This window comes from Ornithodoros turicata, chromosome 10 (assembly GCF_037126465.1).
Source record: "Ornithodoros turicata isolate Travis chromosome 10, ASM3712646v1, whole genome shotgun sequence".
NCBI classification, from domain to species: domain Eukaryota; kingdom Metazoa; phylum Arthropoda; class Arachnida; order Ixodida; family Argasidae; genus Ornithodoros; species Ornithodoros turicata.
The window spans coordinates 32,556,264-32,580,278 of NC_088210.1; the positions used below are offsets into that span (position 1 = coordinate 32,556,264).

At 43.9% G+C, this 24,015-nt stretch overlaps 1 protein-coding gene across 2 annotated transcripts in view; it reads right to left on the reverse strand.

The window, feature by feature from the left end:
- LOC135369939 (probable cationic amino acid transporter) overlaps positions 1–24,015 on the reverse strand; it is a 45,530-nt gene that overhangs the window by 16,924 nt on the left and 4,591 nt on the right. For both annotated transcript variants that reach the window (XM_064603545.1, XM_064603544.1), the window contains exons 2-3: positions 8,055–8,167; positions 4,062–4,215 (exon numbers count right to left, since the gene is read on the reverse strand). In XM_064603545.1, the coding sequence (XP_064459615.1) occupies positions 4,062–4,215; positions 8,055–8,156 (256 nt within the window). In that variant the 5' untranslated portion in view covers positions 8,157–8,167. The remainder of the gene's footprint in view (positions 1–4,061; positions 4,216–8,054; positions 8,168–24,015) is intronic.

Genomic DNA, 24,015 nt, shown 5'->3' on the forward strand with positions numbered 1-24,015 from the left:
TGAAATTGAAAAATTTAGAATAGAGCGCCTTTAGTGTTCTTGTGTGTGTAAAAGAGTCTACTTCCATGGTTAGCCCCCCCTGCTTGATGACAATACACACTGTGGTCGGTCCTCCACTTTGATGCCAATACTTGGCACGTACGCACAGCTATGGAGTGCGTCTATAAAGGGGCCTACTTCCACAGGTAGGCTCCCGACTTGATGACAAACATATGCAGACTGACGTGCTGGAAGATTTCCGTCGGTGTGTAAACAGGACCACCTCCATAGGTAGTTCTTCTAGGTATATAGTAGTAATAGAAGACTGCTAGGGTCTGCGCACGTGTTCGGCATTTATATCATTGTTCCTGATCTGAATAAACAGTCGATGCAATTCAATTCAATTCAATTCTACATGATGACAGTACACACTGCTTATAGGCACATAAAAAAAAAGATGATGTCGTTTTTTTTTTCTTTTTTTTTACGCGACAGCTCCGGGTATTCGAAAAGGCCCATGGCGGTTGGTCGTATTGGAGCTACAGGCCCGCCCTGCAGTCAGAGTGTGGGCATCGTATTATTCCTGAGAAGCCCAGAATGTTGCAATGTAACCATTTTATCTGTAGCAAGAATGTTGGGCTAGTTGGTACATGACTGAAAGTGGAGTTAGCGCGCGTGGACGAGACAGAAAAGAAGAGATAAGCGGAACTTGTCTTATGAAGGTCTCCAAACATGAACAGAGAAAGAGGGTACGAGCGAGCTGGCGTAAATTGGATGCAGAATTGGATTGGATTGGACTGGATTGGATCGGATCATTTTCTCGAGCCTGAGCCTTTGCCGACGCTTCTGGTGGTGGTGGTGATAGGGCTTGCCGTTGTCGGCCTCACGTATGTGGGCAACGTCACGACTCACGCCCTGGGGGAATGTGCGTCCTGGGCCGACTTCTAAGGGAACTGTGCCGACATATGTCTGAAAGCGTCTGAGGTCCTGGGTTTTCCTCAGACGCTTCTGGTGCGTGCGTGCGAGGCGAACGCCTGACAACGCCAATCAGTGTTTGTCTAGTGGAAGGCTGTTTGCCCAGTTCCGTGACAGCCGGAATGATAACCTTATTTTGTAAGAACCAGCGTGGAGGGACTGACCTCGACGAGCGGTATCCAATCATCCAACTAAATCGTGATTACGAGGCTGTGGCTAAAAATGCTTCGCGAGCAGTCTATAACCCCGACACTGTCTGCACTGCAGGGTAGAGCACTGCACTTGCTCGCGCTTACCCGAAAGCCCGAGCCACCTTTCGGCGGGCATAGGGCAGGCTCGGCCTTGACACTGCGGACCCAAGCCGGGCCCGTGCACTGAGGGGCCTAGATGTGGCTCCAGCCTGTGATACGCTACTGTCAGTCACGGTCAGCATTTATAGCCCGTTACTTCTCAGTTTTAACCTGTGTGTGTGTTGTGTGTTACGCAAGTGAATTTGATTCTTTTATCCAATGTAAACAGCGTACACAACGCATCAATTTGTAAACAACGATAATTAGCCGATGCGAGCTACAAACGGGAACGAATTTCATAGGCGCGCAATGGAACACACGCAAAAATTACGTCCGCTTGACGAGAACTCGGTTGTTGTTGCTGTTCCTGAATACAGGTGGCGCCACGGGAGCTCAGTTTCGGCGTTTCCTTTTAACTTTTCTAACGACAAACGACAGGAATACGCGATTAACTCTTTCTTCAGTCTCATCCGCTTCGCATTCAGTTATTCCGCCCGCCGGCGCCATCTTATGTTCAAACACAACGTCGTTCAAACAACAGATTTTCTTCGGAACCCCGCGTCAGACCTTTTTCATTTTCCTTTCGTGCCTCATGTTTCCTGCACCTTTACGATCCACTTCGGGAGAAACGTGAAGAACACATATTCCACGTGCCGTCCTTACCAAGACAAGGAGAAGAAGAAGAAGGAAAAAAAAACTATTTTCGTGAAGAAAGAACACATAGCAAAACTGTTCGGTTTCGAAACGACCATAAAAAATGGCGCTGCCAACTCGCGCGCCGGGACATGTGTGCGTCTGCTCGGAAATTGATGTTTCCGACGGGAGCGCTCCTTGCGGACCGCGCAGAAAGCTACGAGCCTACGTGCGGAGAGCGTATCCGACGTGGTTCGCGTTAGTAGAAGCAATTCGGCGGCGTTTCGTGCCGTTTGCGTTGATTATGTCTGATCACTAATTACGACCGAGATTGTCTCGTGCAATGGCTGCAGACTGCGTTTTGCAGCGCCCCCTGGCCATGAGCGTGGTGATTGCGTGGAACAAAAAGCGTTATGCACGCGACAGCGGAGTAGCAAGATGCAGAAAGGCGCTTCGCAGATGCGCTTCTGCATTTGGAAAATTGTGGAGGAAAGATGCAGAAAGTTTTTGGTTCGCGGATTTCAGTCGGGCTTGGCTCCAGAGTGTTTTGGGAAGTAGATTGTATCTCATTACGGCCGAAGTCTCATTACGGCCGATGTCTCAATACGGCCGAAGTCTCATTACGGCCGATGTCTCAATACGGCCGAAAGTCTCAATACGGCCGATAATCCTGTAATCCCCAAGTGTCTCATTACGGCCAAAGTCTCAATACGGCCGAAGGCAGTCTCATAACGGCCAAAAGTCAAAATGTGTATTGTAACATTTTTCACGAGGGATGCATGAAACACTGTCGCAATACTGTGTGCATGAACCATTGTGTGTGACACAAGCCATGGGGGCACACCGCCTCGGACACACTTTGGGAAGCATAAAACACAGCGATTGCTAATATGGTGGATGCTTCATTTTACTTCTTGGCCGAAATGAGACTACCTTCGGCCGTAATGAGATTTTGCCGTAATGAGACACTTGGGGATTAAAGGATTTTCGGCCGTAATGAGATGTTACCATGGAGGAAGGAAGCAAGCGGTGTTGTTCGTGGAGTTGGAGGGATGGACAGCATTGGAATTCAATCGCAAAGAGGTACTTAATAGGCGTAGAATGAATTTTAAACTGTGCGGTCTGACCTCTAGTGGGGACTGTATGAGTTTCCAAGGCAGAGCATAGTTACAGGGAGGAATCCGTTGTCTTCCAACGCGCGATTTCAGAGCTGTAGTGGAAGGTTGTCATGGTGTCAAAAAAAAAAAAAAAAGAATAAAGAAAAATATCATAGAGATTTTTCTTCCTATCATCAACAAACAATCCTTAACAACCATTAAGTAAGAGAATATCTTCGGCATGACATACCGATTAGTGGCGGCTGGCATGCCTACACGGACACACGGAGCTATTGGAATGCCACATCATATTATAGTACATTATTATTTAATTAATAGCAAGATGTTATTAAGTATAACAAATCCAACGTATTTTTACTACTTTTGAGGATTAACTTCTACTCGATTCACGTTTTCATTGAGACACGTCAAAGAATGACTTTTGGCATCAGAGCCATCAGAATTACTGATGAATCTTGTGACGAATTTCTGATGAATTTATGTTTAAAATTGTCATGTCTTTTCTAATGCATACTTGATGAGTGAGTTTCTCATTGGTTTATGATGTTTTTCTGGTAAGTTTTGAATCCTTTCCTAATTAGTATATGATAGGTTTCTGATTAGTCTACGTGCAATATTTCTGATGACTTTATATTGTGTGGCGATATTGCCTACACTGCGCGCATCACGGACACAATAAAAATAGTACGTACATCACTCATTAAAAAAGTTAATGTAAAAATTCTGTAAGGTTGTTGATGATAATGTGATGTCGAAATACGTTAGACCTTGCATTTCTGTAGTATTTTTGATGATTCATTAAGGACTCATCACAGGCTCATCAGAAACTCCAAAACCATTTTTGTAAGGGCGCGCGCGCGAGAGCCGCAATTACGAAATAGCACTTTCTCATCCTCATGCTGTAAACAAACGAAGCTGAATTGAACGTTCTCAGGTGCCCAGCGGACATGAAACGCGGCAGCTATAGGAGACCGTCGCCGGCGGCGCGCAGGCCTCTTCCCGCCTGACCCATCACTCACAGTGTTGTCGGACTGTCACGCGATGGCGTGCTTCCAATGTCGCTTACCTGAGAAGAGGGAAGCGATGGCAGCGATGATGAAAGAGAGGATGACGCCCGGACCTGCAATGTTGCGTGCCACCATGCCTGCTACCAGGTACATGCCTGTGCCAACGCAGCTGCCCACCCCGAGCGACGTCAAGTCCAGGGTGGTCAGACATCGCTGGAAAGCCAAGGAGATATTTATTTCACACGAGCGACATTCGCCCAGAAGCGGAAGATGCAAAAAACGCCATAGCTTTCTGCTGTCACGTGAGCACGAGCGCTCAACGTCGTGTCTTCACGTGCACTGCTAACCGTGGGGAATATCCTGCTACACAGCCACAAGGTATTCCGTAGCAGACGACAGGAAAACGCGCTGACGGTGTCGTCTGCTAAGTGTCGTCTGCTACTGAATGCGCAGTACGCCACTCTCGATATTCCGCACCGTGTGAATGCTCAACATAACACGGTTGGAACTTCGGCTCTGTGATCATGTTTCAATCGGAGGCGATTTAGAAACATGAGCAATCAATTACAGGGCTGGTCGGACTCAGGACTTTATCTAGACCCCCTCTAACACCCCACCCCCAAATATTTGGCGACATTCCCCGTGCCTTTCTTTCCGGCCGTACGGGGAAAGGCTGTGTTGTTCCAACTTTAGACAAATGTCGGGGCAATGATATGTGAACTTGTTACAACGTAACCGCAAAAATGACCCCCTCCCCCTAATTTTTTGCTGCATCTCCCCCGTGTTCGCGATTCTGGATAAACGACTGGTCAGAACGAAGATAGGAGCAAAGGGCAAGCCAGCTCGTGTGTATATATGGGGAGAAACACAGACCCAAGTTGTACAAATCTGTGCAGTGTGTAACTAACTATGGACTCTATATCTTTCATACCAGATAACAACACTCACAAGGGGAGACCGACAGCAAAAATTTTAAAGGAGCTACATTTTTTATTTTTCTTCAGTGTTCTTACATCATATGTAATCTACGTCAAGCACTATGCACGTTGTCCCGCCTAAGACACACCAAGACAAAAAAGAAAAACGAAAAAAAAAACGAAAAAAAAAAAAGAGACGACAGAGTGCCCTCCGCGAATGAAACCTACTGAATGTTGTTTGCAGTAATCTATCGTAGTGGAAGGGTTCTCTTTTTTTTTTCTTTTTATTATGGCCCAAAAGTTCCGCTTCTTATTATTCCATCTTCCACTCGGGCAAAAGTAACAACAACAACAAAGAAAAAAAAACTTTAAAGAAAGAAGATGAAAAACAGTAACGGAGCTATGGGTCGATTATATACGATGGCTGCGATATTGGTTTGGCTGAGGAAGCGAAATGGAGAGCGCGTTATCCCGAAGCTCGCTCTCTGAAAAACAACCGTTCAATTGAAATTGGATACGGCTAGAACACGGCCCCCTTTCGTCCTCGAGCTTCTGAACAAAAAAGGATGAGGACGAAATATATAAATTCATTTATATTATAAGGTATAAACGGCATTCATATTGACGTTGTTGAGAAGATTCGTTCACATAACCGTGTATTCACACGAGCGACATTCCCCCAGAAGCGGAAGATGCGAAAAGTGTCATAGCTTTCTGCTATGACACTTTGCTTGCTTTGCTTGACTTTGCTTGACACGTGCTTTGCACGTGACACGTGAGCGCGAGCACTCAACTTCGTGTCTTCACGTGCACTGCTAACCGTGGGGAATATCATGCTACACAGCCACAAGGTATTCGGCAGCAGACGACAGGAAAACGCGCTGACGGTGTCGTCTGCTAAGTGTCGTCTGCTACTGAATGCGCAGTACGCCACTCGCGATATTCCGCACCGTGTGAATGCTCTACATAACACGGAACGGAACTTCGGCTCTATGTGAGCAGTGTTTTCGCTTTTTCTTCCACTAGAATGTTCCGTGAGGATGTCGCTCGTGTGAATACACACTAAAAAGCAACTATTTCCCTTTTTTTTTTCTTTCCCTACGTGCGTTTCTCCGCGGCCCTTGCACGATGTAGCTTCCATCTTACCTCGTAGCGAGATACTGTAATACAACAAAAAGTAAAAAAGTATATATATATTTATATAGCGTGACAGTTTTTAAATTCTAACTAAAATCTCTAACAATTCGATACTTTAAAGCTCATTGTAATTTAACGGTCATTGTTAATATAAATAATGCGAATTAATGCGAAACACTATACGATCGCTATCTTGCCGCACGATCAATCAGATAGCCTCGAAAGTAATTTATCAATTTTCTTTTTTCTAAACTTATCATTCATTCTGTTCGTCACAGGCAAAAAAAAAAAAAAAAAAAAAAAAAAGGCTCGCGGCGTTTCCAGAACAGACTACCGACGCGTAGTTACAAATATTCACGCTATTTCCGACACACTACAAAATTGGTATACATGAGGCACTCAAAATGTGTGCCGCTGTACACAATATCCATTTAGAAGAGATGCAAACTGAACGCACTTCATATGAATTTCACGCACGAATTTCATATGAGGCATCGCTATGCAGAGTCAGGGGAACGAATAATACATTCAGCTCACGGTGGTTAAACCGCGCATTGGTATCTGGCTAGGCTCGAATTTTTGCCTGGATTAAACGGTAAATGTATTCCAACACCAGCATCATTTGTATTGATTTTTTTTTGGCTCGGCGTGCCTCGACTCGGTAAAATTGGCGCTAAGAATCATGGGGCAAATCATGGTGGCGGTACTACGTAAGTTATAGCGGCCATGTGTTTTTTTTTTTCCTTTGCGGAATAGCAAGCCGACGTCCCGTTTGGCTGACCTCCCCCCCCCCCTCCATTTGCCCTTTTGTAGCTACGCCTTAGTGGTCGCTCGAGGCAAAATCATGATCTAGTCCTTACCATACGTCATATAGGTGACGTCATTTTGAGGTCACGTGACTTTGTTTTACTGTGTTTAGCGGCTTGCCGACTTTTCCCTGCCAGCACAAAACGATTACATTTCGCTCGGCTACATTTACGAACTTACGTCAGAGGTAGCTGAATACACGTGACCATATATGTGCGCCTCACGTGAGAATATTCCGCATATTTTTTTTTCGTTACAAACAAACAATATTCCGCACGTAGGAATATCCGCAGGAATATTCCATATTCCCGTTCTTTTTCTTTTGTTTTTTATTATTTTTTATTGTATTTTGTGCGTGTGTGTAAGCGAATTTTATCGTTTGTCTGGCATTTAGAGGCTTAGCGTTTTTGCGTTAGCGCCAGATGGAACATGTTCTTCCTTGATGCGCGCTTTCCTCCTCCCTCACCGACATTTCGCCCAATAAAGTCGCTCGCGCGGATACCCGGGAAGAGGCGTACCGATCCGCATAATGGCTGAAGGCAAGAAGAAGAAAAAAGGACCAAAGTACGCAGTGAGATACCTAATAAAGCTAATGAGTCGATAAACTTCTAGAATTTCATTAACAGCGGACGTGTTTGCCGACCAGGGAAATATCGCACACTGGAACGTAATTAACTTGCGTAACAAATTAAATGTTTACGTTAATGTCGGGAAAAGGAGCCTCCTAAATGGATATAGAACCACGTAAAAAGTATCGAGCACGCGCTGAAGTATAGTTAGTCATGTTATGTTATCGCGATATTTAATTAAAAGAGATCAGCGAGGTTGGTTTGAAGACGGGGCGGGATATGGAAGTGCTTGGCCCCTGAGAAAATAGGAAGCGTCTGAAAGAAATTTTGAGTTTCGTTTCGGTAATTCAAGAAGAAGAAGAAAAAAGTTTGCTAAAAGAAGTGTATTAAACCGTTATGTTATTGCTTTTATATCTGCTATTTTATTAGGTAGCGTGGTTGGTGCTGGCCACCGACTACCTTTTGTTAGATTCACATGAAAAAAAAATGAAAAAAAAGCAGTCGTCGAAGAAGCACTTTATTATTCCTGCCCTTTCACAGTTTCGTGTTTGAAGTTAATTGCTTTCCCACACTGTATTACTCCTTTTCTTTTAAACCGTGCCCAGTTCCCAGCAGGACTGACCTTGAGTTGTGTCTTAGACTCTGTGACGTCAGATGACGGGTCCTTCGTTCGGACCAATCGGGCGACCAGCGTCAGTAGGTTGGATTTGGAAAAGCTGAACATTCTGCAGAGCCCTGAAAAAAAAAAAAAAAAAAACAAGAAGAAGAAAACAGTTAAAGACGAAAGTGATTCACAGGCTGCGCTGTTACAAAATGTCGTCCTTCTTCAAAGCAATTGAAGACGTGAGCATGTCAAACAGCACCACCAGTGTGCAGGTGGTGCTGTTCGACATGCTCACGTCTTACCAGGGCGAAAACCCGGAACGGAACAGGTGGATTGTTTCTGTCGAGATTCATCATCATCATCATCCAGGGAAAACCTCGGACAGCGCAGCACTTAGCAGACGACACTGCCGTCTGCCTTTTACTGTCGTCTGCTATGGAATTAGGGACGTACGGATTGGAAGGAACGCACGACTATGGCAGCGTTCGGGGATGAGAACTCAGAACCGCTGAAGGACTAACCTAAAAATAAGAACCCCGTAAACTAAAACAGAAGGAAGGTGTGACGTTCGGAGATAACAGAGTGCAATGACAAGCGTTGAAGCGTGTGCAAACGCCGTTAGGATGCAAATGAGGCACCCTCTCCAGACACGATTATGCGCACAGAGAATTTTTTTTTTCGCTCTCGATTTACATAAACTTAATCTTCCGCATTCCTTCACATTACGGCCTCAATCATGCGGGACGTTGTTGTAGACGGCATGCTCGTCAACTTTGTAAGTTTTTCTTAAATGTTTCCCGTTGCTGCTCTGCACCTCCATGTGTTTCATGCGGCACAGAGTGGTGTTTCACATGACGTGACACTTTAGAAGACGTAGTTATAACAGAAGGCGTCGGACATCCCTTTAGCAGACGACATCGGACGTTTATTTAGCAGACGTATCACGTATTCCTCTAGCAGACACATCTCTAGCAGACGACGTGAGAACAACGCTGAAGCAGACGACGCAAGTCTAGCAAGACGTATTTTAGCAGACGACGTATCTTTTGCAGACGACAACGACACGATCCGAGTTGGGAAGGTGGCTGTGTGCTTATTTAGTATGACGGGACAAAGAGCTGAAACGCTGCACACTACCGTTATCAACAACCACCCACTGGCCTCTCTAAAATAATACACATTTCACGGGTACTATTTTTTCTTACCTAATTATAAAAGTGCTTCTAATCCGCGCAATGCAATAAAGCTAATGATGCCTTTCACCACGCGTTCTTCCACGTAGGTATCCTCGCACTTCTATCGCGCACAATGGCCTCATTTAAGAGTGTAGGACATACCAACGGGTTTGCGAAATTCAATTAGACCTCCAGTCCAGAGCTCGGCAGACGCGGAGCGGCAACTTGCATCAATTTACGCCGCGCTCCAAACTTATCTCGAATTTGGGGCGAAACCTGCGAATGCGTTGAGGATTATGAAAAGTGTACGTGTTTGTTGCCAGACTTTAGAGGATGTATTTGACGAGCATGCGTGTAGCGAGGGATGTAAAACATTGTCGCGGTGCACTATAAGTCTATAACGCAATATACATAAAAGGCCTCTTCGATTCTGGAAAGGTGAGGTTTTGCTGTTCGGTGAAGATCAATACTGGTTGCTTGCCGAAGATAAGGGTTACGCGCTACGAGAGTTTGACAGATTATGCTGTGGGTTGTCATCAGGATACGTCGGAAGATAGTTTCTAACACTGGGCGCTTGAGGCAGATCGCGTTTGTCGTCCCGTATGACAGGAGATTCTCGGCGCTCAGAGAAAGCCCAGCATGGTAGGCATGGTTGGATTAGGTATCTCTTTGTCGACAAGCACACTTCAAATGGAAGTGTAACACCCGGGCTCTCTCCTTTTCCTTTTTACTAGTCTACCATTCGATTTTTCCTCGAGAGATCACGACGAATTTTTACTTTCTTACTTTTTTATGTATATATACCTCAAATTACACCAGTGGGGTATTACATGAGGGAGGGAGTTACAGAACTAGATAAACAATAAAGATAAACGCGTACATATTTTACAGCTAGACGCACTCATAAACAACGAACAAGATAAACACGTACACATTTACAGCTAGACATGCACTCATAACGAGCTAGATGAACACGTATATACTTACAGTGAGACATAATTAGAGTGAGATTAGATAAAATATTTTTGTTGCTTCACAGACGTGTTAACCACTGAACACACACAAAAAAAGGAAAGAATTACAGTCAAACTCCTTTACAACGAAACTCAGGGGACAGCAAAAAAAAAAAAAAATTCGCTGTAAAGGTATTTTCGTTAAAAAGGATGTCCATTATTGGACCTGTAGGGCTTCAGCGGAACCGCAAAAAAATTCGCTGTAGTGGTATTTTCGTTAAAAAGGTGTTCGCTATAAAGGAGTTTGACTGTATTCGGAAGGAAATATATTGCCTGTACAGGGAACGCTTTTATCGGTTACTACTCGTATTTTACCCCTCTGTCCCCTACAGTTTTTTGCTTTACTTTTATTACCCTTTTTCTTTTCTTTTATTATTTTTACTTTTATTTTCTCTTGGAGTTGAACTAAAACTGTAAAACTGCTTTGTTTGACGAAGCTGCGCCACACCAACAAAACTCGAATTGCCCTCATCTTGAAACATGAGCTCCGTTTTATGTTGCACTTCTTTCCGTTCTGTTCCGTGCCTTCTATTATTTTATCTCCATCCTAAAAAGGTGTTGTAAGGCTGCTTCTAGATGGCCGACTCTATTACGTTTTGTGCCGCGTCTGGTTTTACTGCCGCAATTCGAGACACAAGCGAGGAATGGACGCGATGAGGTACTTGGCGGCTTCAATTTGGAAAGAGGAAAGTTAGAGACATAAAGATGATATGGGGCCTACTTGTGTGGCTGTGAGGATGGTTGAGGATGAGGATGATGTTGGATGGAAGGACAACGACAGCAAATCGAGGAGCACAAGGCCTCAGGACTATAAAGTTGCAAATTTCGTCCCAATCATACTCGCAGTTTTTTTTTCTTTTTTTAATCGAAATTGAAAACTGCGAGCAACATTGTGCCGAAGTAGACACCAACTTCGGGTTGCTCATCAAGTACAGCAGCTAAACTACATTGCATGCGCACAACACTGGTTCTAACGCAGCGACGTCAACGCCAGCCGTGTAGATACCAAAATGAGAAGAAAAAAAAGTTGGATACATGAGCGCCATTGTTGCAACCTAGAATAAGAAGGGTTATTTGAAACCAGGCGTCGCCCCGGCCGATTTTTTTTTAAATTTTGACAACAGATTTTTAAAGAAATTTAGAGCGACGTATCACATATGCGCAATGTTAATTCCGAGGTGTTCATCAGCAACAAGCTCTGAAATGGCACCAAACACGCAAGCTGCTTGCTTGTTGCTTTATAGCGTCTTTGACAACAATGCGGTTTCATCAGTCGGTGCTGAAACAGCGCCACCCTAGCGGCAGTTGGGGAAGATAAAGGCAGAGGGGGCTCGGGCTACGTCACCACGTTACGCGTGTTGATGAGGTGTGTTCAAGGGCCAGCATGGTACAGGATCTCTGACCTGAGATCGGACGGCGCGGGTTCGACCCCCACTACCGCTTCTTTTTCATACAAATTACTGATATTTAATACGTGCTCCGTCGTATCCATAAATTTTCTGCAACGCCAGCCGAATCCCACTCCAGCCGGTTTTTATGATTCATACATATCAGAGCGCGCCCGATTTGAGTTAAGCGAAAACCCGTTCAAGTGGAAGTACTTTTCCTTGGCTATTACCCAGACTGCTTAGGCGGGCCATGCAGCCATGAAAAAGGGATTGCAGAACAGTTAAAAAACTATTGGAGGTGAAGGAGCTCCGCCATCCGTGTATGGTCTTGTATACGAAAGGAAAATGGCGTGTTCTCACTGCGCAAGCGCGAACGCAAAGCCACGTTCGGCGCATGCGCAGTGTGCACCCGTTAATTGGGGCCGCACGCTATTTGCTATTACTTATCAAGGCCCCACTAAATACGTCGGGGTGGTGAGTTCGAACCCCTCCGCGACCACCTGGACTTCACGAGGTTTCTTCCCAGTGTTTCGAGGCAAAGTGAAAAGAAAAAACACAGTTTTCTTTAAAAAAATATGGACACCATACTAATACCACTGCTGACTTCCGTCTCTCCATTTGACCACGTCTGTATGTCGCTATGTAACCCCAATTGCCTCGCAGCGCTCACGCGGTAGGACACACACAAAAAAAAAGAAAAAAAGAACATCCCCTGTTCTACCATTTCCAAATGAAACAGGCAGTCTTTCATTCACAATAATTACCATTGCCCAGAAATCGACAAACTACCCTTTCTCCGTACAGCCTTCGTTCTTTCTCTCTCTCCCCAGGGAGAGAGAGAGAGAGAGAGAAAGAGAGGGAGAGAGAAAGAGTTGTGAAAGCATCCGACCACCGGCTGCGTCCAAAATTAATTGGCACACTCCAACAACTACCCCGTGGAGCTGCATTTCAAATTCCGGTCATCGCCGCCTCCTGGCGGCTGCAACTGAGCTCCCAATTACAACAGTACGTTCTCCAGAAATCGATCTCTGAGGGCCAGCCGTGCCGCACGCCGTGAAGCATTTTCCTCAAAAGCTCCTTCGGTGCACGGAAAAAAAAAAAAAAAAAAGGCCGCTGCCTCAAGGGCAAGGTCCTATACTACTATAGAAAGAGGTGTATGTACGTATATACGTCTTTTATATACCCTAGAGGCAATGTCTTGCGGTGGTAATTTTTTTTTTTTTTTTTTTGCGTTGTAGAGAGCGACCCTTACTTGTACTACTTTGTGAGGAGGAGGGTTGTTCTCTCAGCCATTTACGACTTCGGCTGAGAGTGAGGGGAGTATTGGGAGAGAAGAAATATGGGAGGGTGCTTCTAAGGAGTTGCGTTGTTGTCGGCACAATTTGCGGTGTGGGACAAAACGATTAATTGATGAGTGTCCTCGTGGTTGTGTACAAAGAAAAGGCGACAAAGACTTTCTTGGAGTGGAAGACAGAGTAAAAGGATGTGCTAACGGCGCACAGCGTGGGGTCTTTATTATAATTTTATTGGAAAATCTACCTGAGTTTCCACTTCAAGTTACGTGACTCTTTTTTTCTCTCTCTCTCTCTTTCCTCTGACAAATGGCGCACTTCAAACCAAACCGCAACGACGTCATTCATGAACCTGATGGAGGAACATTCTGGAACTTTTCCAGATGACAACCGCAATGTGCAGACAATGCCAACGCTTCTGTTCTGAAGAAGGGGAACGCCCTGTCGCCATGTAGACGTCCTCGTGAACTTCCTCCTAATACTCGTTTACATAGTTTAACCCTCAATAATTAATCTATCGATTAGTAAACAACTCATATGAGGTTGACAAAGAAAGGTACCTCACACTGCGCCATACAAGACAGCTGCGAAGCAATCGTCCCTTGCCCTTTTCTAAATAATCAAACCTTCAAATACTCCTTCAGACACTCCTTCAAATACTCCTTCAGATACTCCTTCAAACACTCCTTAAAATATTCCTTCAAATATTCCTTCAGATACTCCTTCAAACACTCCTTCGGACACTCCTTCAAATACTTATTCAAACACTCCTTCAGATACTCCTTCAAACACTCCTTCAAATATTCTTTCAGATACTCCTTCAAACATTCCTTCAGACACTCCTTCAGATACTCCTTCAAACACTCCTTGAGATACTCCTTCAAACACTCCTTCAAATATTCTTTCAGATACTCCTTCAAACACTCCTTTAGACACTCCTTCAGATGCTCCTTCAAACACTCCTTGAGATACTCCTTCAAACACTCCTTCAAACACTCCTTCAAATATTCTTTCAGATACTCCTTCAAACACTCCTTCAGACACTCCTTCAGATACTCCTTCAAACACACCTTCAAATACTCCTTCAGATACTCCTTCTTCACTAAAACGGTGTTCGAGCGGAACAGCCTTAGCTCTGCTATTACTAACGCCCAACATGTCGATAGACTCACAGCTGCCCTCAAGTAATTAACCTGTTATATGAGGCGATTGTTATATGATGTGTAAATCTACTCCCAATTTATTATTAATTGATATAATGTTGTAGTATCTTACTATAAGCTGTTTTGTGCTTAATGTTTCTTTGATGCTCTCGTGTTACTTTCTGTATTGATCATTGTGTATGATGTATTTCCTCGTACCTGTAACGGTCCCCCAGGGACCAACAGTATGCCGAAATAGCTAACTAAATAATAATAATAATAATAATAATAATAATAATAATAATAATAATAATAATAACACTTAACTAACAAAAAGTCTTAATATTGATTAATAATCCCCTATTTTTGTACATTTCCCTCATTCTGTTACGCGCAGTTCCTTTATTATGTGCCTATAACACTTCGCAGCCGTCCGTAAATGTAGAAAAAAAGACAAAAAAAAAACGAAAAAAAAAAGAACAACAAAAACAAATACGTAATTTGTATGGCAGTCGCATAAATGATCCCATTAATCTCCGACAAAAGTTCGTTGCCTGTGCCTACACACTTCCTCTTTCCTACAAAAGCAAAAGTGTTCTCTCCCTCCCTCTCATACAAATCCTCCTCTCCCCTTCACGTCGCTATCGAAATTTCCCGCGAAGAAACCATTTTTTGCCACACTTCAACGCATGACCTTTTCATCTTCGCCGACCCCCGGGGGATGAATAATAAAAAGAAGAAGAAGAAGAAGCGATACTTCGAAAGGCCAGCACGTATGTATTGCCCGGATGTGCAGTTAGAGCTGTGGATTTCCATCCATTATGCATGCATAGAGTACCCGGATGTAACTCGGCCAGAATACGAAACCGCAAAACGGACGGCTGCTTCTCCAAATTTGCATAAGCACTTCTTTTTGTCTCGCATTCGTCTTTCTCTGCAGTATTTTCCACCCTCGCGCTGCGACGAGAACAACAAACTCCTCCGCCTCTGTGTAATGTGAGGTTATCACTAAAATTATGTTTCAAAGATTGTGAGACGCTTAAAAAAATACGGGTCAAAGTGAGATAATAGATCAATAAATATCAGGAAGCCCCAAAATAATGAGAACTAACCAAAGCTTCGTTTGCTTATCGTGTCTGGTAAATATATGCTATGTCAGTGTCAAATTGAAACAATTAATCGACAATACAGAAAAAATATATATAATAATGACGTAATAAATAGAAACAATAACAAAATTACCTAATTTTGTTTACATCCGTAGCTTACAGTAATATTTATTTATTTATCGGTATTTTTATGGCGCCCGTGAACAGCAGTTGCCTGGGTGATGGGTAATATAATCAAAAGTACAGTAATAATAAATAAATAAATAAATAAATAACAGGTAAAAATTAAAGACAAATAAAAAGTATTCATTCTTGATTATGATAGTTTATGATAAATAAGGAACTCTGCGCTACATTTTCTTGCACGTGTCAAAACCTGCGTGAAATAAGACGAAAAACACGCACAACTAACGTCGCGCTTTTTTTTTCTCTCTCCTGCTAACGATGTACACATTTGAGAACCAGGAACACCGCATGGCCGATCACTTATCCCCTTAGTTACGCACCCATCACCAGCAAGAACTGTTTCACGCTTACCGGCGCATAAATTAAAGCAGCAAGCCAGTGGCGCCCCCGCTACGAAGTTTGTCGCAGAATCAGATGGGAGCGCGTTCCCTAAAAATAGCAGCTAGGTCATTCGTAGTTCTCGCTTCCCCTTTTGCCGGGCTGTAATCAGCAACGTAAGCCTCGTTCTCGACAAGCGGAGGGGAAAATAGACGGTCGGGGACAGCAATCCCTCCAGGGTGGTTGTGACCGCTCTCGCCTGTTGGGTGATATTTCCAGCAAGAGCGCGTCATCAACGCAGCCGTGATTGCAGACGACGGGTAAGAGAGGGAGAGTGGCATGAGGCCAAGGCAGTGTCGTCTGCTATGGGAGGAAACGGATGGGATGAAATAGCCGTTAGACGAAGCGATAGGCGTTAAGGATTAAATACGTGCTAAGGTTCGTTATATCTGAGAAAATGACAAATTTCAAATATTTCCGAACACTGGGGTCGCGGATATTGACTGGAAATTGTCATTACGGCAGCGGCATTCCCGCTCTTATGCATGTTTCATGTTTTATGTCCTTTACAGCGGAGTTCGTGCCGCTGACACACGGCAAGAGCGATCACCTTTTGGCGTTTCGTTCGAAAAATGTACCCCAAAGATATAACAGGTCATGTAGTTTGACAACAGTAACAGTAAACATAACAATATGACCGACGAATGAATTCAAAATACGTAGTGCAAGTACAATATCTGCACGCAGAATTCGAGTACTCGAAAAATGAAAAACACGGTCTAGCCTTCGTTCGAGAGTATTGGCGTCGTATCGTCCTTCGTTCGAGGCTACGCCATACGCCTTTCCAGATGAAAAGGAGATCGCCGATCTCAGCCTTCCAAAAGGACCGCATCTACTATAGCGAACTGCTATGGGTCTGCACGTGTTCGGTATTTATACCATTGTTCCCTATCGAAATAAACAGCCAATTCAATTCAATTCAATTCAAGGAGTTCAGACGTACCCGTGTCCCAGGGGTATTAGTCTACTCACGAGAAGATTTCTCTGCTGGCTAGACAGGTGCTTTACCGTGTATTCACACGAGCGATATTCCCCGCAGAAGCGGAAGACGTGAAAAACGTCAAAGCTCCAGTGTTCACGTATCCAAACGTCCAGTGACCAAATCAGTGTATCAGTGTCCAAACGTCTAGTGTTCACGTACACCTGCTAACCGTGGGGAATATCCTGCAACACAGCCACAAGATACTTATTCCGTAGCAGACGACAGGAAAGACGCTGACGGTGTCGTCTGCGAAGTGTCGTCTGCTAAGTGAAGCGAAATGGAAAGCGCGTTATCCCGAAGCTCGCTCTCTGAAAAACAACTGTTCAATTGAAATTGGATACGGCTAGAACATGGCCCCCTTTCGTCCTCGAGCTTCTGAACAAAAGGATGAAAACGAAATATATAAATAAATTTATACTATAAGGTGTAAACGGCATTCATATTGATGTTTTTGAGAAAATTCGTTCACATAACCGTGTATTTACACGAGCGACATTCCCCCAGAAGCGGAAGATGCGAAAAACGTCATAGCTTTCTGCTGTCACGTGAGCGCGAGCACTCAACTTGGTGTCTTCACGTGCACTGCTACACAGCCACAAGGTATTCCGTAGCAGACGACAGGAAAACGCGCTGACGGTGTCGTCTGCTAAGTGTCGTCTGCTACCGAATGCGCAGTACGCCTCTCCCGATATTCCGCACCGTGTGAATGCTCAACATAACACGGGACGGAACTTCGTCGCTATGAGCAGTGTTTTCGCAGCATCTTCCACTAGAATCTTCCGTGAGGATGTCGCTCGTGTGAATACACAGTTAGACACGCATAAAATGCAAAGTTTGTTTAGAGCAATATCACGTGACCTACCCCATTATTTTTCTATGTGACTCGCGAAAGTTGACATGCAGTATCATATTAAACCGATGCATGACGAACGAAATTTGAGCTTGCTGGGCACAACTACGAGGCAGCAACGTAAGAACACAACACGGGCTCAAACAAAAAAACAAAAACAAAACAACAACAACAACAACAATTTAAACGATAACGAAGTCCGTAATATTGTTTATGTGCCTAGCGTGCGTAACATTTACGCTTCGAAACGCAGTGCAAGAAATCATAGTTCAAAAATACAACTCCTGCATAGCGAAGCCGTCAATGCATGCATACGACAAGCGCATAAGTTGGCCGTTTAGAAATGTTGTCTTCTAGCAGACTTACGAAGACATACAATACATCACTAACATATCATTATACAGCAGGTTAAAAAGCGATAAAAACCGGGCTGTTTGGTCGTACATTAAAACCCCAATGTAGGGGACACAAAAGGACGAGACGGATACGAAGAGCACTGAACTGACAAACGAACCAAAAACTTTCGTTTGTCAGTTCAGTGCTCTTCGTATCCGTCTCGTCCTTTTGTGTCCCCTGCACTGTTCTTTTTCTTTTTTTGTCGCTTTTAAAACATTATGCAACTACCAAGGTCACCCTTGTGGCGGTGCAGAGACAGCAGACGTCTGGTCTGCTACGGCGTCAAATATCGTCTGCTACCGGCGCGTAATCATTAAAATGCAAGCTTCTTCTATGATTAACGCCCGTCTCGCAGACACGCCTTCGTAAAGCGAGACGAAATAAACAAAGTAAAACACAAAGGAAAAGACGGGAGCGTAAAGGGAAAGCAGACAGAAAGCAGACGCATTCTTGGTATCCGATTGGACGCTGCGATCGATGGCAAATTGACCTCTTGTAGTTGACCCGCGAATAAATGCGGACGGCGGGCGCCTTTCTCGAGCATCGTAAGTGATACTTCCTCTGGCACACGATTATAGGGTGCTTCTTAGGGTGAAGGGTGGCGGTATTGAACGACGAGCGTTAGTGTCTACCGTGCCTTTATCGGCTTATCTTGTTTATCTCGGCTTATCTTGCCAACGTCACAGGGCAGTAGACGAGAGAGCGCGTAGGTATCGTATTTTAGCCGTCTCTAAAAAAAAAAAAAACACATTTACTGATCATGAAGCACTTTAAGTTTCGTTATTTATGCTTTGAAACTGCAAAACAATTAGTAATAAATAGTACGTAAAAATGTCGCTTCGATGCTGTGAAACTGAACATGTCCGCTTAGACGTACGCGTGGCTTAGCAGGAGCCATAGGACGATGTGACCATTATCATAGTCTATAGTAGAAGAATTAACTTGGGTAATGATTTCTACATCATTCTAAATCGCCTATATCGCCTAAAAATAGTAAATGAATGGTAATAAATAGCAATTAATAGTAAAATAGTATTTAAAAAGGTTGCTTCGATGCTGCGAAACTCAACATGTCAGCTCAAACGTACGCGCGGCTTAGCACAGGAGCCGTAGGAAGGTGTGACCATTATCATGGTCTATAATAGAAGACTGAATTTATATAACGGTTTTTATATTAGTCTAAATCGCCTAATTCTAGCACCCATTTCTTCCTCATGGGAAATCTTAGGCGCACCTATATCTGAGCGAGCTTGTAAAGTACGCTTCGCCACACAAAGACCTTTATTGCGGGAAAGCACGCTTCGGGGAAGGCGTCGACGCAGCCCCGAATTGTGCCTTCTTGTGCCATATCCGCAGAAAAAAAAAAAAAAGGGCTGCGCTGGCGCGACCACAGAGTATGAATCCTGTATGACGAATCGGAGGGAACTACTGACGGAGCGGAAGCAGATGTATCGATTATCAATAAGATAATCAATCACTGACAACATTTGCCGTATCGAGACGACTTCATGATGCCTTTTTGAGACGTGTGTTGCACCTGCTGAATTGGTTGCCTGAGATGATTGTTTTTTGTTGTTGTCGTTTTTTTTTTTTTTCGGTCGATCCCAGAGTGCTTTGCCGACGAATGCGCCTCTGGGTAACGTAGCGATGGAGAAGGGAAATTGATATATTGAGACGTCATACTTTTTTTTACCCTCTTTCCAACACGGTGCACGAACATATCATGAGAGAGAATGCCTAAAGAGAGAGCCATTTTTGAACGGTTCAAACCCGTTGTCAAATGCACGCATAATCCGATATACACTCGAATATACAAATTTCTTATTACCCTGCTCAATAATATATGGCATTTCCTTTCAGAAGAGACAGAAATTCCCCGGTGGCCTCTTCAGTGTGCCCTCATTCGTATCTTATCAATGTATTCATACGTTACGTAGGATGAACACATTGTAAAAACAGTGTAAAGCACAGAGGCCGAGTACTTAAACGAGAGAGGCTTTGTTTTAAATAAATTCAGATGCTCCTAGCCGTTTAACCTAATTTTTAAATCGTTGACAGATTAGACGTAGTATATTTATATCACGTTGCCGTTGAAGCAGGGTGATGTTGAAAAAGAAAAGGGGTATAGTTGAAAAAAAAAAAGGTAACGTTTATTAGCGTGGCTGCTGCTTCTCAGGTGGTTGATCTTCAATGCGCCGTGAACGGGTTACAAATTTTTATCACTGCGTTGTCGAAAGTGACAATATCATTTTCGCTGTCTGCGAACATGTAAATGTTGATTATGTTAATACAATCAGATAATCAGCAAGCTATACATATGCAAGCAATATGTACCACGCCACGAACGGTTAACGCTTGGTTAAAAACAGAAAGAAATAAAAAAAGAAGAGAGTGAGACAGAAAGTAAGACAAGCAGAAAGGTGAGAACCGTAGCTCTTGCAAGTATAGCTGATGGGGTTTTCGTTACACGAAATGACATCTCCACTAGCTACCTCCATCCCAGATGAGAGATTTATAAAAGCAAACAACGGTAGTCATGTAGCCCCGGCGCAAGATTCATTCCGATCCTGTAATTACATTTGCAGAAATCTCATCTGCCACCGATCCGCTGACCGTTTCCATGCCTCGCGCACACCGCTGCAATAAAACATAAAAAAACGCCTAGCGATTTCAAACTTGTTCGTCTTTAAAATATAAGGTCTCTTCCGCTGGCAATATTAAGCGCCGTCGTATCAGGTGTCTGCACGGCGACACGGACGACAATGGAGTAAGTTAATCACACTTCGGGAGTTTATCCGAGAGATATTCTCGTCATTTGACACTTCTTCTAAGAAGCTGTCTAAGAGTCGGCCGATTCACCCGGCCAAGCAATGTTATAAATTGTCTTATCGGATAGCGTTCTCCCAGTCTTTTGAAGTTAAAAGCAAGACGGTTTAATAATAATAAATAGAGTATAATGAAGCTATCATCACTGGGCCATGTTACGCAAATAATTTCGGAAGTAAAAACGAAATAATAGTCTCGTGATGTGGGAGGCGTCTGTGCTTGTTCGCGTGATATTCTACGCGATATAAAAGTGCGTGCCAACCATAAAGAAATCGCAGAAGTACTCTCTTAAAAATGAACTTCACCGCATAGCACGCTCCTAGCCAACCGTCATCTGAAAACGGGAGGCGTACGCCTTTTTTGTGACACTTATGCCGTTCATAATTGTCCCAAAAAAGGCGTACCCCCCTCGTTTTCATTAAATCGGGGCAGATAACGATATCATTCGAAATGATGGTTGGCTAGGAGCGTGCTATGCGGTGAAGTTCATTTTTAAGAGTGTATGACCTCCTCTCTCACCAGGTGCAAAGGTAGTCGTAAACTGGTGTAACTTGCTCCCCTTAAGTATATATACAGTCAAACTCCGTTATAGCGAACACCTTTTTAACGAAAATACCACTACAGCAAATTTTTTTTTCGGTCCCGCTGGAGCCCTATAGGTCCAATAATGGACATCCTTTTTAACGAAAATACCTTTACTGCGATTTTTTTTTTTTTTTTTTTTTGCTGTCCCCTGAGTTTCGTTGTAAAGGAGTTTGACTGTAGTAGAAAAGGTCATAGCGTATCGGTATAAGGAGAAAATCGTGCGTTACTTTCGAAGAAAAAAGAGTGTTTGTTCTTCTGCGACTTCCAGTGGGCTGATTGATTTCTCAGGCAACCAATCAAGAAAGGGGAGCCGCATTAATCTCACATTCCTGAGGAGGTTCATTAATCCACTATCCACGGGCTACAGTCGCGTAAATTCCGGAGAAGCCCGTCGGATGTGTGCATTCTTCGCATACAAGAACGGAAATTGGTAGAGGGAGACCAAAGCGGAAGTCATCAATATGGGTTCTTTTGTCGTAGTATACGCATAAAGTGAGTGGAATGCTGACACACTAGCGGTAGCATTTCAGACGATGTATAGGGTCTTATGTTTCGGGTTTTTTCGGGGGGTAAAATTCGGGTGTGACTTCAGGAGCAGTAAAACAGGATAAAATCGAGCGATATCCGGTGCAAACGCGGATTTTTTTTGTAGAAAAAAAAAGAGAGAGAGAGATCTTCTGGCGTTTTAGAGCACATTATGCGGAACGACCGTGGCACTAAGCCAAGTTAGTTTTCGGGATTTTTCGGGTTTTACCCTAAGTGACGTTGATGCACATCGGGGAGGGATGGTGGTAAAAACGGGTTGTACTGGACTTAATCCTGAAACACAAGGGCCCTATGTATATCTACGCTTATAAAGAAGGGAAGAAATCATTTACTCTCAGAGAGGGGGTAATCAAGGTCGTGATATATTTGTCCAAAAATGCTTCTATGTTCTATGCTTTACTTGTTAAAAACCTCTCCCGCTTGGATGGCAAGCAGTCTGCAGTATTTATAAATAAATACACAAATAAAGAAATAAAAAGAGCCAGACAGCGACAATTTCAATGTGTCGCCCTAATATCTCGTCGCATGTATTCAGCAGCACATTCAGTCCATTAGGTTAGGTTAGGTTGGGTTAGGTTAGGTTAGGCCATGTTATGTATTCCACCCCACCGCAGCCCATCCTGTACCACTATACCGGCGGAATCATTCACAAGAGAGACGTCTTTCTGCTAATCCGATCATGGCTAATGTTCGACACGGAAGAGACATGAAATGTAGCCAGCACAAAAGGGTAGAATCTTTGCCCACCACGGAAGAAGAAATCGCTTTAGCAGTATACTGGCACTTTGTGAATATTGAATGAAGGAGAGCAGCAATGGGGCTCCAGGGGCCTATTGGGTCGCTTTGCCGCAAAGCTCCCCATCTGGAGATGGTCGAGACATAACCCCTTTTATCTTTCATAAGAGATGCGCCGCGGCAAGAGAGAGTGTGTGTGATTTCGGATCTTTAAGTGATTCGCGTCGGTCCTTTGTTAAGATGGTTGATCATATTCGCTGAAAGTTTGTTGCTGTAAGGGAGGATAGAATTATTTTCCATCATTTGCTCCGTTTCGGTTTTTGCGAAAAGTTGGCAAATTTATTTGTTTTTGAGAAAATACGTAGCGCCACTTTAGGAGGACCCCTCGGTGTCCCACTTTTTTGTTCCATCCAATCCAATCCAATCCGACATTCTACTTTGCGAACGAAGTGGACATTCGACTAGTTCACTTATAAGTTTCAAATCAAATCAAATCACTTAAGTAGTCAGCTGTAGTAAAAACGTATTTGGAAGGGGAAGTTTGCCAAAAAGCGACGATATATAGCCGCTTGAAGTTTACCGTAGAATGCCTCCAATCCTGGAGAATATGTGGATGCTTGTGACGCGTTTAAGCGAATTCGTGATTAGGGGGTATAGGCATTGTCACAGGCAATCACCACACGCAAAGAGGAACAGTAATAAATAATTACATCCGCGGTCTTCTTGAAGCGCACGAAACCAAGTATGCATCGTCCCGAGACGTTTCTCAAGCAGACGACGTTGCAGACGCATCGTCCGAAAGCAAAGAATTGCTTGCGACATTGCAAATGCATAGACGTAAAGCGGAAGGCGTCCCAGATAGCTGTTCTGAAGAAGATAACAAAGCAGATGAATCGACATGAAGCAAACGACATCGCAGACGTGCCGACCTGGAGCAGACGACATTGCAGGGGCGCTGTCGTGAAGCAGACGACAGTGCTGTCGTCTGCTTCGCACGACATCGCAGACGCGCCGACCTGGAGCAGACGACATTGCAGGGGCGCTGTCGTGAAGCAGACGACAGTGCTGTCGTCTGCTTCGTCGTCAGCAGAAATTCACTTCCAGCGGTACATAAAGAGCTTTAAAGTTTATACCGATCTACAAGCTTAGCATATCGGGGCATAAAATAATGAAGATCCAGATATACTTCTCATTTTATCTCAATAACGCCTTCACACTGAATGTCTAGATTCGCATAATCGGCTGCTTCGAATGCATTCACTTCGTTTTTGCACCATTTACCAACGTAAATTGCTTCAGCTTCAACGAATTAATTACTCTTTACCGCAGCCCTTTAATCTGAGCCACAGCAAACGCTTCGATCAGACGCTTTCGTT